This window comes from Camelus bactrianus, chromosome 22, assembly GCF_048773025.1.
Source record: "Camelus bactrianus isolate YW-2024 breed Bactrian camel chromosome 22, ASM4877302v1, whole genome shotgun sequence".
Lineage (NCBI taxonomy): Eukaryota > Metazoa > Chordata > Mammalia > Artiodactyla > Camelidae > Camelus > Camelus bactrianus.
The window spans coordinates 26,029,887-26,047,255 of NC_133560.1; the positions used below are offsets into that span (position 1 = coordinate 26,029,887).

At 58.3% G+C, this 17,369-nt stretch overlaps 1 protein-coding gene and 1 non-coding gene across 2 annotated transcripts; one reads left to right on the plus strand and one right to left on the minus strand.

Moving 5' to 3' along the window:
• Positions 1–1,162: 1,162 nt before the first annotated feature.
• On the minus strand, positions 1,163–17,148 carry ZNF653 (zinc finger protein 653). Its single transcript, XM_074350831.1, has 9 exons — positions 16,740–17,148; positions 12,369–12,412; positions 10,153–10,368; positions 4,609–5,220; positions 4,294–4,474; positions 4,081–4,192; positions 2,805–2,919; positions 1,833–1,932; positions 1,163–1,586 (listed from the first exon to the last, which is right to left on the minus strand). Exons 1-9 carry the CDS (start codon positions 17,036–17,038, stop codon positions 1,409–1,411), a joined length of 1,857 nt encoding a protein of 618 aa, XP_074206932.1. The 5' UTR covers positions 17,039–17,148; the 3' UTR covers positions 1,163–1,408.
• TRNAG-ACC (transfer RNA glycine (anticodon ACC)) lies at positions 14,127–14,199 on the plus strand. The gene has a single exon. It is a non-coding gene; the product is annotated as a tRNA-Gly (tRNA).
• Positions 17,149–17,369: the final 221 nt, after the last annotated feature.

The following is a 17,369-nucleotide window of genomic DNA, read 5'->3' on the forward strand; positions in this document are numbered from 1 at the left end:
TGCCGACCCCGGGGACCCCAAGCAATGGCTTGTTCTCCACCCCGCGTTCCTCCTGGCTCCTGTGGGATCGGAAACTGTGCCTGTGACGGGAAAGGGGCCCCTTCTGGGCGGGCAGACCCGGCTGCAGTTCCCATGGAAACTGCTGGCTTCTGGTTGTGCGGGGAGAGCGAAGGGGACTTAGCCTTGAGGGAAGGCTCGCGGGGGCGGCCCCAGCAGAGGGACTCGCTCATCCTCGCCGACTCATCCGTCCCCAGCTGGAGTAGCCCCCGGTCCGAAGAATGAAATGAGGCCTAGCTGCGGCTCCGCCCCCACGAGCTGGTGAGGAGCCGGCGGGGCCAATCTGCGCGTGGCGCCACAGGGCTCCCCCGGGCACGTGCCCCGGCTCGCGGCTGCAGTTCCCCAGAGTCACGTGGCTACGGCCACCAGGGCCCATGAGGCTTGCGCGCCACCTGGCGTCCGCGTGGCCTGGACTCGCTCCCCGACCCCTCTACCTGACAGCCCGCAGGAGGAGGAGGAAGCAGCAGCCTCAGCATCCTCCTCCGGGAAATGGGGCCAGGGCAGCCGCCCCGCCGCTGCCAGCTCCCCTCCCCTCCGCGGCTTCCTGTTCCAGGAACACGCTGAGCCCATTCTACCTCGGGGCTTTGGCACTGGCTGTTCCTTCGGCCTGGGATTTGCCTCCCCCGGCTTTCTTCAGGGAAGGAACCTCTTTGTCATTCTAGTTTATGCTCAAATGCCACCTCAGAGAGGCCCTCTCTGACCACCGACCCAAACAGCATTCCCAGAAACTATTTTCCGCTTGGTGCTTGTCACAGCTGTAGATGCCATACTTAGGGGTTTACTGATCATCTCCCCAACTGGTCCCTGAGCTCACTGAGGGTGGGAATGAGTATTCTATGAATGATTAGGAGAGGACGTTAGGATCCTGAGTCCTGGGAGATGTTCAGTAGCCTCCAAGGCCCCCACACCTGACCCTGTAAGAGGGGGGAGTGTTTAGGGTTGCCAGGCCCAGGGGGCCCGAGGCAGTGCGGAGGTTAACAGGAAAGGCCGCTGTTCGCGTGTTGGGGCATCAGCCCCTGATCCCTTCTTGCTCAGGGAGGGACCAGCTTCAAGGCAGAGAGGGGCCCACCCTCCCCCAATCATCCAGGCCTAGGGGAAGGGCATCTCCTTTCTCACTCTTTAATCTCACTCTGCTCTCTTGACACAGTTCCAGCAGTGCAGCCCTCTGCGCCAGCTCCAGAAATCCGTGGGGTGGAGGGGCCCAGCCCCGGGGGCCCAGCCCTAGGGCTGGGCAGGGGCGCCTCCTTCCGGCCCGCGGTCCAGGCGGCCCCCGCGGCTGTCCCGGCCCTGGCAGGCTCGGGCTTGGTGTCCAATTGGACGAATAAATAGGGGCGGTCAGTGGTCGGGTGGATCAGGCCGGCTTGTGGTCCGGGTGGCTTTTGAGCGTGTGGAACTTGACGCTGTCTAGCTTCTCGAAGCGCTTCCCGCAGCGCTCGCACGTGAAGTTGTACTGCACCTCGGCCGTGTGCTTCTTCATGTGCCAGTTGAGCGACGCGCGCTGTCGGCACTGGTAGCCACAGATCTCGCACCTGCCGGGACGCCGGCGGGGAGGCACCGGGGGCGGGGTCAGAGCGGAAGGGGCCGCCTCGGTGGCGGGGCCCAACCACTAGGGCGGGACCGCATCCCGAAGAGGGAGGTGCCAGCCAGGGTGGGAGCGCTCAGGGAACCCTCGCAGAGGCAATGCTGGGTCGGAGCCCTCCCAAGGGAGTTGCCCCGTGCAGGTCCAGGCCGGGATGCCCTCCCTTCCAGCCCCTCACCGGAAGCCCGTCACTCACTGCAGAGGCGTCTCTCCTGTGTGCGTGCGCCGGTGTACCTCCAGGTGATTCTTCCTCTTGAAGGACTTGCCGCAGGTTTCGCAGGTGAATTCACGGACACCTGGAGGAGACGCAGAGCTGAGCACGCCGCCGTCGAGGGAGGGGGCTGTGGGGTCACTGGGGCACTGCAGGGATCCGGTGGTACGCAAAGCCTCTGAGCTCAGGCAGACTAAACCCCACACCCTCTGGGCGGACTATAATAATTAATCAGCTAAAACAAGGGCAACTACGGCCCGCATGAGGCTTGGAAGCTGCCCAGGAACGCGACTGGGCAGAGCTGGAACGCAAACTCGGATTCCTGAGGGGCAAAGGGTGCAAACAGCCAAGCCAAAGTGGGCCTGAATTTCACCCTAATATTTCAAATATTTGTGCGATTTCACATAAATATCCAAAGTTCTGGCCTCTCAAAAACTCTGAAGCCGTTGCTTCCCATTGGGCACAGACACTACTGCCTCTACGACCTCCCCACCTCTGCCCCACCCAGCCCTGGTTCAAGGGAGTGCCTGGAGAAGATGAAACAGAGGTCCAGCCTCAAGTCTGCTCCCCTACCCCTGCCCACCTGGGGTGGTTCACTGTCCCCTACTCAGTCCTGGAACAGCTCCCACATGAGCATTGTTCGTGGGAGTGGGGAGGCCAGGGGCCAAGTTGGGTAAGAGACAGCCAGCCCCTGCCCAGCTCCACGTGCTTTATAATAGTAGGTGTCACTGGGACCCGTGTAGCTCCCACTTACTAACTACTGGGGAGGTGCCCACTGGGCACCAAATCAACTGCTTTACTTCTGCCTCTCACACCTGTCCTTGTGGTGGACATGGAAGAGGTTCGGAGAGGGCCAGTCCTGTGCTCGGGTTTCACCTTGCCTGCCCCAGCCCTGGCTCCCAGGCCCAGGCCCCTGTGCCTGCGGCTCAAGCTGCCAGCCCCGCCCCCCGGCCTGACCTGAGTGGATGATCATGTGCCGCCGCAGGTGGTTGGATAAATAGAACTTCTTGCCGCAGCCAGGGTGAGGACACACTTTGGTCTTCCCTTTCCGATGCACGAGGTTGACATGGTTCTGGGGGCAAGAGGGGAAGGAATGGGGCTGTGGGTGCCACCAGCCCACCTCTGCAGCTATCCCATTGGGAGGAACAGATGAAGGTTGGCTAGGGCTGGCCTCCCTGGAAGAGGGAAGAGGGGTGCCTTTGCCCTTGGGAGAGACTCCCAGCTCTGAGCTGGTGCCCAAGGGCACAACTGGGGTCAAACAGCAGTTTAACTGAGCACCTACTACAGCCAGACTCTGGCCTGGGGCATCAGTCAAACTTGTCATAACCCTGAGAAGGGGCCCAGCCATTAGCCCAGTTTGTGGATGGGGAAACCGAGGCTCTGGAGGCTTGGTCAATTACCTCCCCAGTATTTGACCCATCTCACAGGCGGGCAGTGGCAGGGCTAGGTCTGGAGTCCAGGGCTGTCAGCCCCACGGTGGCTCTTTGCACTGTGATGCTAAGCTGCCCCCAGGGGCTGGAGCAGGGAGCCCCCAAGTCATCCATTCCTTCATTCTTTCATTCTTTAACTCACTAGCCTGACTGGAGCTCCAGTGCCCAGCACCAGGCCTGGCACCTGCTAGGTGCTCAGCATGTGCTTAATGCAAAAGTGACTCGGCAAATTCAAAGTTCTTCTGATGCAGTGTCTTGTGCCAGGAGTGGGGACATGATAGAACTCTGTCTTTGCTCTCAGGACACCCTGTCCAGACTCCAGAGGGCCAACTGCAGGGATGTCCTGGTAGTGCACTGATCTGGGGCACGCAGGCCCCGCAAGTCCTGGGGGATGAGGGTGGGCTTCCCAGTGGAGGGGCGTCCTGAGTTGAGCTTAGAAAGGAAGCCTCCCAAACTGACAGGGTTGCTTGGGCAAAGACAGGAATTCCTGAGTTGAGGTGGCATGAAGAGGGGGAGTGTGTGGGGAACCACTCAGCCAGGACTGGGTAGCCAGCCGGGGTGTGCAGAGAGAGGCCATGGCTGGTTGAGGAGGCAGGATGGGTGGGCTAGAGAGCAGGGGGGTAAGGAACAGAGGTGATGCCTTCCTCTGTGGCTGATATCAGTGGGGGCTGGGTGGGTACTTGGGAGGCAGGCCATTGGCACCTGGAGGGTCTGGGTGGGGTCCTCCATGAGCCACAATGCCCAGACCCCCATGCCCAAGCAGCCAGGCACAGAAGCTGGCCCCGCTTAGGTGGTGGCCTCACCTGGAAGCTGCTTAGGGCCACATAGACCTGGCTGCAGCCCTCATAGGGGCAGTGGAACATCTCAAGCAGGCCATCAGCATCCATCACTCGTGACCGCTTGCTCCTCCGCCTCCTGGAGGGGAAGGGGCCCATGGCGTTGGGGCTCTGACACCAGGTGGGCTGCAGGCCCGAGGGCTGCTCCTCGTCCCTGCCCCCGCCCACCCCAGCACCCACTTCTCGGGCTCCTTGGGGATTTCATAGATGATGGCTGACATGTCGCTGCCGTCCAGCTCCTCCCCGTCCGCCTCTGCCTCCGGCTCTGCGCTCTCAGGCACCGTCGCGGCCAGCTCTCCCAGCTCTGGGGCCACCGGCTCCTCCTTCTCCTCCTTCTTGAGCACGTATAGGTCCTCCTTCTCTACGGGGGTGGACACAGGGTGGGCGTCCGTGGGGACGAAGGCTGTCGAGAAGCCTGCTCTGGGGCCACGCCTCGCCCTCCCCTTCCCAGGTCCCACCGCGGTGCCCACCCCGGTCTAGCGCAGCCCCCCAGACCTTTCTTGGTCTCAATGCCTGTCACAGCGGTGGTGTCCATGGTGCTGGGCTGACTGCCCTCGGGCTGTGTCTGAGTGTAGGCCGCCACACCCTCCATCATGGCGCAGGGTACCTCGTCGCCCAGGCCCCCTCCCGGGGCACCGTTGCCCGCTGCCACGTTGAGGTGGATGCCCTCGGCCGTGAGGGCATCGTAGCTGGGGCCGGCAATGATGATCACCTGTGAACCGGGCACCATGCCTGGCATGGGACAGCTGGCCACCACCTCACCCAGTGCCTCCTGGGGCACATTCTCAAAGAGGGTGCCAGGGCCCGGGCCCACTTGCACGGGCACTGGCACGCACACGACTGTCTCCAGGGCTTCGGGCCCGCTGCTGACTGGGTTGGGGCACAGAGGGGTGCCCTGCTCAGCCAGGCTCTCCACGTGCTGGACATCGAAGGGGATGTGCATGCCCTCCTGTGTGATAAGACCACTGCTGCCCGCCGGGCTGGTGGGGGTGACTGCCGCTGTTGCCACTGTCGCCTTGGCTGGCTGGCCCTCAGGGGGCTCCTCGGAGTCGGAGTCGGAGCCGGAACTGGATGAGCCAGAGCTGCCAGCCACCAGGCCGTTGCCCACTGTGGTGACAGAGGAGAGGGGATGGTTACAGCTGAGGCGGCAGCAGGTGGTATTTGCTGGGAGGATCCCTGGGGCTGGGCATGGTGATTCTCCCTCTGCCATAAGCGCGGTCAGCTCTCAGGTCAGATTCTCCAAGTGCCCCTCTCCTCGGGACACTCTTCTGCCTCAGTCTCCAGACCCATGCTCTGGTTCCCTGGCTCCTCCCCAGTGGCTCCTTCTCAGCCTCCTTTGTTCTTACGGGCCTGAAACGCTCTCGTGGGGGCCTCTCTTCAGTGCTCCACTCAGCCCAGGGTATCGGCCTGGCTGGCTGCGTTAAATTGCACCCTCATTCTTCACCCCAGCCGGGTGTCCAACAATTCAATTTGGTCCTGACACGATCTATCTGGAGACAGCATCACACTCCACAGGGAAGAGAGCTCAGCCCCACAAGACTGCCCCCACTTCAGATGCCAGCCACAAGTCCTGGGTCACCCACACTCCCGGCTACAGCTTGGAGGTTCCCACAACCCCCTCCTCAGTGTTCATAATTTGCTAGAACTCAGAGCTCAAGCAAGTGCTCTACTTCTGGTTACAGCTGTATTATAAAGGATGCAATGCAGCCACAGCCGACGGAAGAGATGGCAGGGCAAGGTAACTGGGCGGTGGGGGCGGGGCGTGGAGCCGCTGTGCTGTCCACCGGCATGCCACCCTCCCAGCACCAGGTGTTCACCAACCTGGAAGCTCTTGGAACCTTGTTGTCTAAGAGTTTTCATAACCCCGTCTCTGGCCTCCATCCACACCTGGGGGCTGGGGGTCGGGCTGACAGCTTCCACTCTCTAACCAAGTATTTGGCCTTTCTGGTGACCAGCCCCCACCCTAGAACTATCTAGGGTCCCTGCCCTGAATCACCTCGTTAGACTCAGCTGTGTTTTGACCAGGCTTCTTACCAAAGGGGCTCATGAAAAATGAAAAGCATTCCTCTTACTCAGGAAGTTCCAAGGGTTTTAGGAGCTCTGTGCCAGGAACCAGGGACAAAGACCAAATACAGGCATATCCCATTTTACTGTGCTTTGCAGACGCTGCACTGCTTACAAACTGAAGGTTTGTGGCAAACCTGCCTCGAGTGAGTCTTTTGGCATCATTTTTCCAACAGGATTTGCTCACTTCATGTCTCTATATCACATTGTGATGATTTGTAAGATATTTCAAACTTCTCCATTATTACTGTATTTGTTATGGTGACCTGTGATCGGTGATCTTTGATGTTACTATTGCAAAAAGATTAGACTCACTGTGGATCCAGATGATGGTTGGCATTTATAGCAATAAAGTATTTTTAATTAAAAAAAACTGGGGCGGGGGGTAACTAGGTTTGTTTATTTTAATGGAGGTGGTGGGAATTGAACCCAGGACTTCATACATGCTAGGCATGCGCTCTACCACCGAGCTATACTCCTCCCCCTATAAAGTATTTTTAAACTAAGGTATGTACATTGACTTTTTAAATGCATGACGCTATTGCACACTTAACAGACCACAGTATAGTGTAAACATCACTTTTATATGCACTAGGAAACCAAAAAGTTTGTGGGACTCACTTTATTTCGATCTTTGCCTTATTGCAGTGGTCTGGAACCAAACCCGCAACATCTCCTAGGTCTGCCTGCATCTATTTTTATTGTACTGCCGCCACCCATACCCTGGTGCCTCCAAGTGGACAGTTCTTGCCTGGACCTCCCACGGAGCTGCAGACTCCTGCCCCCTGCTGCCTCTTCTGCTGCCCCCGGTGGGGGTCTTACAGACATCTCAGACTCTGCTTGGCAACTCTGGGCTCTGAATCTTCCTTCAGAGAAAGACAGCACCGCTCACAGACATCCCCGTCTCAGCGGATAGCAGGCAGCTCTGCCTTTCCAACTGCTCAAGCCAACGTCCTGGGGCTCTCCTTGACCTCTCCCTTTCTCTCACACCCACTTCCAATCTGTCAGCACAACCTGTTGGCGGTGCTTTCAAAATATATCCCCAGGCTGATGGCTTCTCCTACCGCCCCCACACGCCCTGCTCACGGCCCCACCAGTCCCGTCGGGACCATGACGTCCTTCTTTCCGGGTTCCCTCCAACCATCTCTGTTCCTATCCTTGCTCCCCCTACCCCAGTCTGTCCTCCCCTCTGTGGCCAGAGGGAGCCTGTGACCACCTGCTCAGGTCACATCCCTCTCTGACTGAGAATCTGCTCATGGCTTCCTGTGGAAGAAGACAGGCCAACTGCTCACCAAACCCCTGTCTCTTCCTCCTGACACCTGGGTGGATTACACATCCCAGCATCCTTTGCCATTAGGTGTGGTGATATAGCTGAGTCCCAGTGGAATGTGAATGGAAGTGAGCTATGTTAGGTCAGGAGAGCTGGGATGCATCTGTTTCAGCAGCTGCAGAACTTACCTCAGTTAATGCCCTTCCCAATGCACTTGGCTTGGCAGCGAAAGCCCTCACCACAGCCACACAGCCCACACATCAGCCCTCGTCACTTCCTCTCCAGCCCCACTGACCCCCCTCCCACGCCCAGGGACACTGGGCAGGTTTCTGCCTCAGGGCCTTTGCACTTGCCTCTCACTCTGCTTGAGACACCTGCATGGGTTCCCTCCCGCACCTCCATCAGACCTGTCCTCAAATGGTATTTTTCAGGGAGGCCTCTGACCACCTTGTCTCAAATAGCACCATTTTCTCTCCTTTATTCCCCCCCCCCCAATACTTACCACCTTCTGCCACACTCTAGGTTTTATTTGTTTTTATCATTTATTTTCTGCTTCCCCTCTAGACCATAAACTCCACAAGGATGGGGCTCCCTGTGCACTGGCCCCAGTGCTCAGGGTACCAGCTGCTTAGTACACATTGTGTGCATGTTTGCAAACATGAATGAATCCACACCCAAGGCTATGATGAAGGCCAAGGGGACTGACATCCTACCTAGACATTTGGTGCTCACGTCCACATACAGGGAGAAGCTGGGAGCAGGAAAGGTGAATGACTGTCCCTTAAGTTACACACTTGTGACACAGCTGGGGCACAATCTGGGTATGATGTGTCCTACACTCCCAGGGGCTCATGGAGCACAGGCTCTGAAGCCAGGTTGCCAGGTGGGATCCCGGTGCCCCCTCCTCCAGCTGCGTGAATAGGGGTGCCTGACAACAAATCTGGGCCTGGGGATAACCTGGCACCTACGCAGGGCTGTTTGGGGTATTTAATGAGTAAACAGGACGGCAGGACTTTCAGGAAGCAGCCTCTCAATGTCTTCCGTTATCCTTACTATCATACTGCGCCACCCTGGACTCACAGCCCTGGGGCGGCAGCCGGGGTAGGTTAGGGGGACTGCCCCTCTTTCTAACACCCTGTGATCTGCAGGGTGGATTGAACCCCCTGACTCCACCCTGAAGGAGGGGGCAGTTACCTAGTGAGTTGGGGGCATAGACAAGGCATGTGCCTGGATCCCAATTACAGCATCCAGCTGTTAAGCCAGCACTGGACTTCTTTCCAGTTGATAATAATATTAAGGACAGAACTGGCTGTGCACCCAGTGGCCTCCCACCGTCCTGGTGGGAGGTCCTCTTCCTGAGTGAGAAACGGCAGGGCCGCCTTAGGCAGAGAGCTGGTAAGGGTGCTGCCAAGGGACCAGGGCTGGGACAGGCCCACAGCCACTTCCTCACAGCCCCCCAGAGCCCACAGCAGACCTGGCTAATTGATCCCAGCACTCATTCTGGAGAGCCCAGATCCAGAAGCCACTAGCATCAGGGTTGAGTTGGGCTGTAAGGGGATTCCTCTCGGTGCCACCTCCACCCCGGGCAGACCCAGCAGCCAATGGGCCAATCACATTACTTCCAGGGCTGCCTTGGTTTCCTCGACTGCCAAGTGGGGCTAATGACAGGGCTGTGGGGAGGACTCAGGGTGGTTGGGGGCAGGGCCTGGAGTTGGGAAGACAAGATGGCCAAGGGGCCGGCTGCCTGCTGGGAGCCTGGCTGACACATGACAGGGCAGCCGTTGGCCAGGGTGCCCACCCGGAACACCTCTTGCCCACGGCTTCCCCTCGGCCAGCTGGGATGCCACCTGCTCAGAGATGCCTGCCAGCGAGGGCTCAGCCCCAGTGACTGACCCCACCCTCAGCTCCTGCAGGGCGCCTGGCAGTGGACCCCAGGCTCCTTCTGATGCCAAGCCCCCGAGGCAGGCGGGCAGCCCCCTCATCATCCATGGTGTCTCCTCTGTTCCCCCGCCAGCGCCCACTGGGCCTTCGTAAATGAGTCCTTCCCAGTCCTGAGCAGGCTGCCAGCTCCCACCAGACCAGTGTGGGTGGGATGACAGGAGAGGGGCTGGGGAGGGTGGGGCAATGGTGGGGAGAAAGAAAAGCGATGGAAACAGGGGTGAGATGGAGGACAGATGGGAGAGACAGTGGAGGGAAGAGAAAAAAGGAAGGAGATGGGAGAGAGGATGAAACAAAGAAAGCTGAGTGCAGGGGATGGGAACAAAAGAAAGCCCAAGAGTGGAGAATGGGGTGTAGAGAAACGAGAACAGGCTAGAGAGGAGAGAGGAGGATGCTGCCAGACACGGTCCGGAAACTGAGAAAGAGCCAGAGGAAGTGAAGGAGGATGAAGAGGCGAGGAGAGGACCGTGCCCACCCCTCCCTCCAGATCCCAGGCCTGCCTGCGACTGACCTGGGCCCAGACGGGCAAATTGCCCCACGCCTCGGCTGTCCCTCCACAAAGTGGGGACAGCTCTCGGGCTCTGTAGGGACTCCGACACTGCAAGCCCATTAAGCACCAGTGCCGAGTGAGTTGCTGTGGGGTCTGAGACGCTGGCTTGGGCTGGTAGGGCCCAGGAGGGCAGGGAGCCCAGGTCAACACCCGACCCCGGAGGCTACAGAGCCCTAGACACCAGAGGCCACCGTGCGCCCTCACCCCGAAGACCCACCTTTGTCACTCTCGGGGTCCGAGTCGCTGAGCGGCTTCAGGGGTGAGTGCAGGTCTTGGAAGTAGCGGTGTCCGGCTTCGCACTGCCACACGGCCGTGGTGTACAGGCCGAAGGTGGGGTCCAGCTCGGCCAGGTGTGGCTCATAGGGGCAGCGGTGTTTGTGGTCCTCGTACCAGATCACCACGTTCTTCAGGCAGTTCACGTTGCGCCGCCGCCCTGCGCACACGGGGCCGGGGGCGTGAGGGGTGGGGCTCCGCCTGCCAGGGCAGCACGGCCCCCAGAACCACCCGGGGCTCTATGGCTCCCAGTGGCTGAGACACCCTCCTGAGTCCTGTCCACGCCTGTCCCCAGTTTACACATCAAGAAATTGAGGCTGGGAGATGCGAGACCCACCCTGGAGACAACAGAGACTGGCCAGAGACCGTCCTCGGGACCGTCCTCGCCAGATGAGTCAAGTCAGATAAACAACAAAGCCTGGGGCACAGCAGGTGCGCAACACGTGTTAGCTGCTCGTTAGGCTTGCAACCATCCTCATCAACTCCCCGTCTCCCGCCTGGACCAGCTCAGGCCCTCGGCCCGGCTCCCAGCTCTCACCCTTGCCCCCTGGCAGCCGACAGAGGGCGCCTCTGAACCCTCGAGTCAGGTCACACCCTTTGTCTGCTCAGAATCCACCACTGGGGATAAAAGCCAAAGTCCTCCCTGGGGCTTACTGGGCCCTCACTTCCCACCCTCCCCCCAATCACCCTGCTCTAGCAACAGGGCCTCCTGCCTGTTCCTCAGCCTTTCCCTCCTTGGCCACCCCTCCCCTTCCCTCCAGCCAACCCAACTCAGGGTCCTTTTTCTCCAGGTGGCACCTAGATATCATCTGTGGTTATTTGGTTCCTATATTACTGTCTCCCCCACCAGAACGTCAGCTCCCCAAGGGCAGGGACATTTATTTCCCTGTGTTGCTCCTCCTGCGTCCCCAGCGCTCACCCAGGGTCTGGCCCACACAGGTGCTGGATAAGGGGGTGCTGCCAGGGGGCAGGCTCAGTGGAACCGCACTGCCTGGATTAAAATCCCAGCTCTGCCACTTCCTAGCTGAGTGGTTCCAGGGAAGTGACTTGGCTTCTCTGAACCTCCGTTGTCCCTTCTGGGCAGAGGGAGAATAATGGTCCCCATTCCCTGAGGGCTGCTGGGGAGGAAAAACTGAAGGCATCCACAGAGCCCAGAACAGGACTGGGCACATTGATAACAAGGAATGGTGTCTGTGATACGTGTGATGATCCTGGTCCCGCGGCCGAGGGGGAGGAAGGTGGGCCCCTGATCTTCCAGCTGGGAGATGAAGAGGGGGCCCAGGAAAGGTCCTTGGACTGAGGGATGGTGCTGGGGGTCCCAACCAGTGATGACCACGGAGGACCATCAGCCCACCACTGTCTCCTTATCTTCCTCCCCACCTCTGGGATTGGGGGTCTCAGTCCTGGCTCGGTTTCCACCTCTGAGAACTGTGAGAAGGGAAGGGGCTCACTGTCACCAGACAGCTGTCCCTGGACCATGGGCCCTCACCCTGCTGGACGTGGCCTGAGACCTACAGCCCCAAAGTTCAGGGATCATGATGGGGGACACGTGCTCCAGCCCCAACCCTGACTGCCCACGCCCGGCTTCCCCCCGAGCCTGGCACACCACACACCCTTTAGGCCCAGGCACAAGCTGTTCCCTCTGCTCTGCCTGGCCCTCCCAGGCTGACTCCCACGCACTGGGCAGGAGAGCAGAGGCTCTAAGGGGACCACTCGGGAAACACACAGATCTGCATCTGCGGTCTAGTCTGGCTACTTTCTGGCTGTGCAGCCTGGGGCAGTGACTTGGCCTTTCCCCAAGAGGTGATGATGATAAGAGCCCTCCCCTACACCCCCTGCGCTGGGCACAGTACAGGCTCTGGTCCCCTCTGACATTCCTGCTCCAACCCTCCCCCTGTCCTAGGCCAGGGCAGGCCTCGTCTCTGGGCCCACGTCCCCCTCCTTCCTCACCAAGGCCCTGCTCGGTCTGTCCAATAACTTTCCCAAGAGACTCTGGGCTCTGTGAGGGCAGGGGGACTGTCCCATCCCACACAGTGCCTGGCACCGGGGGGCCCTCCATGAATGGTCCCTGAGAGCGCGAGCAAGGGATGGAAGGAGGGAACCAGCAACAAAGCCACTTACTCCCAACACCACCCCCACCCTGGCTGCAGCCCCACTTACTTTTCTTTCGCTTTGGCTTTTTGGGGACTTGCTCCCAAGGCTTCCTGTAACAGAGAGAGGCAGTGGGGAGTGAACGCGGGGCACGACTGGTGTTGCTGAGAGGCTACAACTGCCAGAGCCGAATGTTAGCTTCTGCTTCCCTGGGCGGCCTGCTCTCCTTCCCACGCCCCTTTCCTTGGGCTCGCTGCTGCACTGACGGCAGCCCCAGCAGGAGGGTCTACATCACCACCCACCTCACAGAGCGGGAAGCTGAGGCTCAGAGGGTGAGGCTGCCTGGTCAGGGTCCCATGGCCAGGGAGTGGATTAATCAAGAGGAAGCTTATGGGGTAGGGGTGCTGATCTAATCAAGGGAGCCCTTAAAAGGGCCCTGCTGAAGTCAAAGACTGGGGGCTGAAAATGTGGGGGGCCTGTGAGGGGCCAGGACCTGAGAACGGCCTCCTGGAGCTCAGAGCGGTGCCAGCTGATGGCCAGCAAGACAGCAGGGACCTCGACCGTACAACCCCCAGGACATGGATTCTGCCAAATCTCTCAGCAAATCTAGAAGAAGGTCTCTCCCTAGGGGAGCCTCTAGATGAAGATGCAGCGAGCTGATTCCTTGATTTCAGCCTTGTGAGACCCTGAGCTGAGGATCCAGCTAAAATGTGCTGGACTCCTGACCTGCAGAAATGTAAGATAATAAATTTGTGTGGGTTGAAACCACTAAGTCTATGATCATTGGTTACAGAACATGGAACATTCATGGAGTCGGCCTCGGACGACCCCATCCAAGGTCCTATGGATCTTGCCCTAGAGGCTGGCCCAGAGCCCTGGGGAGATGGTCAGCCTCAGTCTGGGGGGGCTGATGCTGCTAAGGACCTTGCCCCTGACCTTAACTGTCTGCTCTACAAGGGTCTTGTCCCTGCAGCCAGCTTAGGCCCAGAGGCCAGGCCATCATGTCCCCCTGCCTCCAGGGCCTTCCTCTCCTCCATCTCCCCTGGGCCCTTTCTGTAAGGGTGTTTTCACACCATGCTACAAACTGCCCTCATGGCCACCAGGGACAGCCACCTTGCTCAGCCTGGCAGTAGTCGATCTGGTCCAAGACGGTCCAAGACCTGGGTTCGGACCTGTGTGCTCCGTCTACACGCAACCCCCACCCCACCCACCGACAATCTCCATCACCGCACCGACACCACTCTGGTTTCTCCACACTCGGCTCTCCTGCTTGGTCCTCTCCCCACACACCACCACTGCCCCAAGCCCCTCTGCAGCACCCCATGAAGGGGGTCTCACCAGCATCTCACATGCAAGCTGGCATCTGGCCCTTCCACCTCTCCCTTCTCAGTGAATGGCAACTGCAACTTTCCAGGTGCTCAGGCCCAAACCTGGGGGCATCTCTCATATCCACAGCCTTCGGGGAATGCTGCTGGCCCAAAGTTCAACGACTTCTCTCCATTTTCCCATGGCCCCGCCCAGGGCCACCCCCATCACTGTTCACATTGGACCAGCCTGCCTCCTTCCTGTCTCCCGGCTCCTGCCCTCCCCTCCCATGGTCTCAATGTAGGAATCTGTATGATTCTTTTGCTTTTCTTGTTAAGAGTTTAAGATGTAAACAGAAAAATTCAAACACACACAAAGTGAGAGAGAAAGGGAGAGTGAGCCTCCTTGAACCCATCACCTGATTTAACGACTGTCAGCTCTTAGCCAATGCAGACCTCACCCATTCCTCCCACCACACACATCATGGAGAGCACCTCTCTTAAAATCTAAGCCAGTTGTTGGGGAGGGTATAGCTCAGTGGTAGAGCATGTGCTTACCATGCACGAGGTCCTGGGTTCAATCCCCAGTGCCTCCATTAAAATAAACAAATAAAACTTAATTACCTACCCTCTCCAAAAAAAAGGACAAAACAAATAAAACCTAAGCCAGATATGTGATCTCTCTGTTCAAAATTCTGCTTTTAAGAAATGCAGAAAATCCTTTTCTGGGAGGAAAAGCCAGAACCACAGTCCTCCCTGCAGCCCACAAGCCCTTGTCACCTCCCTGTCCTAGTCTTCTCTCAGTCCTTTCCCTCACTCATTGTGCTCCAGATACACAGGCTTCCTCCCTGTTTCATGTACATACCAGCTAGGGTCCTGCCTCAGGACCTTTGGACCTGCTATTCCTTTGTCCTTGAACACTCTGCCCCTGGATATCTGCATGGCTCCCCCTGACCTCCTTCAGGTCTTTACTCAGATGATAACTTCTCAGTGTGGCCCACCATGACATTCTAACTAAACCTCTAACACACTCATGAATCCTCTTTCCCTATTTCCCTTTTGGTTTTCTTCCACAGCCCCCATGACTCTCTCACACACTACATATTATTATGTTTCCTGTCTGCAGTAGACAAGCCTTTGCACATGCTAGCCCCTCTGCCCTCTAAACGTCAGCTCCGTCAGGCGGTGATCTTTGTTTTGTTCATTGCTGTGCCCTTGGCATCTATACAAGTGCCTGGCACACAGTAGGTGCTGAATAAATGTTCATTAAACAAATAAATGGGGCGGAGAGTATAGCTCAGTGGTAGAACTCATGGTTGGCATGCACAAGGACCTGGGTTCAATCCCCAGTACTTTCATTAAAAAAAAAAAAAACCCTAAACAAACAAACAAATAAATAAATAAGTAAGAGGGCAACAGAAATTCCACTACTGACCATTGTTTCCCTTTGCCCACTGGCTGTTAGGAAGCTCCAAGGCAAATTCATAGCCCATTCACACTTCTTCACATCTCTTGAACCCCTCTGGTCAGGTTTTCACCTCACTGTGCCACACAACTGCCCTTGTCATGTCCCCTGTGACTTCTGCTTCAATTCAGCAGCACTGACCCAGGCCCCATTATGTTCCCTGTTTTTCTTTCTGTTTTCACCCTGATTTTCATTTCTGCCTTCCTGTCCATGTTTTACAGTCCTTGAACTGAAACCATTCCAGGTACCACACGTTATATAACTGAACAACTAGAATAACTGGCCCCCTATCTCTGGTCATGTCTACTGCCCACAGGAGACCCCTCGCTCAGATTAGTGTATTTTCCTGACTGCTCATGTGCCCCGGGGGTGAGTTTTGCCACCTACTGCCTGGGTTGTCTCAGTGTCCCAGCTCCAGTTCTGCAGGCCCACACAGCTCCAGCTCAGCCGAACGAGCTTCTGCAAATACCACTTTCAGCTTAAGAACCTCCAAGGGCTCCCAATGGCCAGTGGTTCTCAACTCCAGCTGTACATTAGGTCTCCCCGGAAGCTCTTCAGAAAAAAATAAACGGTCTGCAACTCCACCCAGAACAACTGAATCGGAAACTCCAATAGTAGGACACTGGCTTCAGGTTTTATAAGTGCTCAGCATTTTCTGCCCTGCTCTTGGGCATAAAAACCAGCCTGCCACCCTGGGGAGGGGGTGGGTACAATTCAGCAGGTTCTGGTTGATTCTTCGTCCTCAGAATCTCCCCCCAGAGAAACATGTGAACAGGTACAAGTGAAAACCAGGGCAGAACAAGGATTTTGTTGCAGCATTGCTTGCAGCAGGGAACAAACATCATCATAACAGCTAATACCTGGACTATTCATTAAGTGCCAGAAACTGTTCTAAGCCCTTTGCTGTATTTTAACTCATTTAATCATCACATCAACCTATAAGATAAGAGAAAAATTCCATCCATGATGCTAGTTCTCAAGACCGAACTGAGATTCTGCAAAGGCCTCTGCCCTCCACCTGAGCAGCTACCTCGAGGTATCCTCTTCACCTGAGTCTCCCTGGGCATAGGTGCTCCCCAGGCGCCAAGAGGCTTAGGCGAATGCGATCTGGATTGTGAGGGGTCCTCTGGGAGGGTGGGGCCTAGGGTTGTGGGAATGGGGCCACACATAGTCACAGGTGGGGCACTGAAACCTCTTGAGGGGTAGGGTTGGATGGCCCGCGGTGTACAGTCACAGCCCCCGGCTATATTGTGGGAGTTTTAGGCGATAAGGCCTGTGAGAGGCCAGGAGCCAGCAGAGACCTCTGGCCATTGAAGCCTCAGGAGGCAGGGCCGCCCCTCCAGGGACCGGGCCGTTAGAAACCTTGGAGGTGAGGCCCGTACCAGGATTGGGCAGCCAGAGCTCTAGCGGGCGGGGCCAAGCGCCCAGGAGGCGGGTCGGGAGGCTGGGCACATCCTACGATTGGGCAGCCGGAGAGACGGGAGGCGGGGCCGCGAGCCAGGCGCATCCCAGGACCGGCAGTCAGAGACCCGGGCCGGCAGCCTGGGCGCTGGGCGGGGTTCACAGGTGCCAGGGGCGGGGCCTGGGGTAGAGGGGGCGGGACCAGGCTCAGCGGGGGATGGGGGCGTCTCCTCCCTCATTCCCTCCCTCCCTCGGGCCGGGCCCCCTCACCCGTGGCGGCCGCTACGCTGGCCGCGCTCCAGTGAGATGAGGTAGGCGGCGAGCTTGGCGTCGCTCCAGCCGCTGCGGCGCCGCAAGTCCACCCAGGGCCCGTGCGCCTCGCCCAGGTACACGCGCCGCACGTCGTACTTCTTCCGGGACTCAAGCCGCCGCCGGGCCCGGTCCGACTCCGTGAGTCGTGGCCGGCCCCGCGCCTTGCGGCCCGCCGCGCCCTCCTCGGCGGCCGCCTCCCCGCCTGCACCCGCCTCAGCCTCCGCCTCCGCCTCGGGCTCCGGCGCCCGCTCCGCCATCCCCCCCTCCCTGGTTACCAGCCTCCCCCGTTGTTAGGAGCCCGGCCGGAAGTGGCGCGCATCTTCCGCGCCGACGGGAAATTTCTCATGGACTCTCACTGCCCCGCGGCGCCAAGAGGAGACCGAGAGCGGAAATTGCGCATGCGCAAAGCGTGTGCAACCCACTGTCCTTTTATTCCTTCTCTGTTAAACTTTATAACTTCGCAGAGACGGAAGTGGGGATGCTGAAGGTTTAAGGCTGACTCGGGAAGAAAGAGACGGGAGAGTCCGTAGACTCTAGGGGAATGGGGGCTTCCTCCTCCGCACTCTTATCCTGAATGCATTGGGGGAT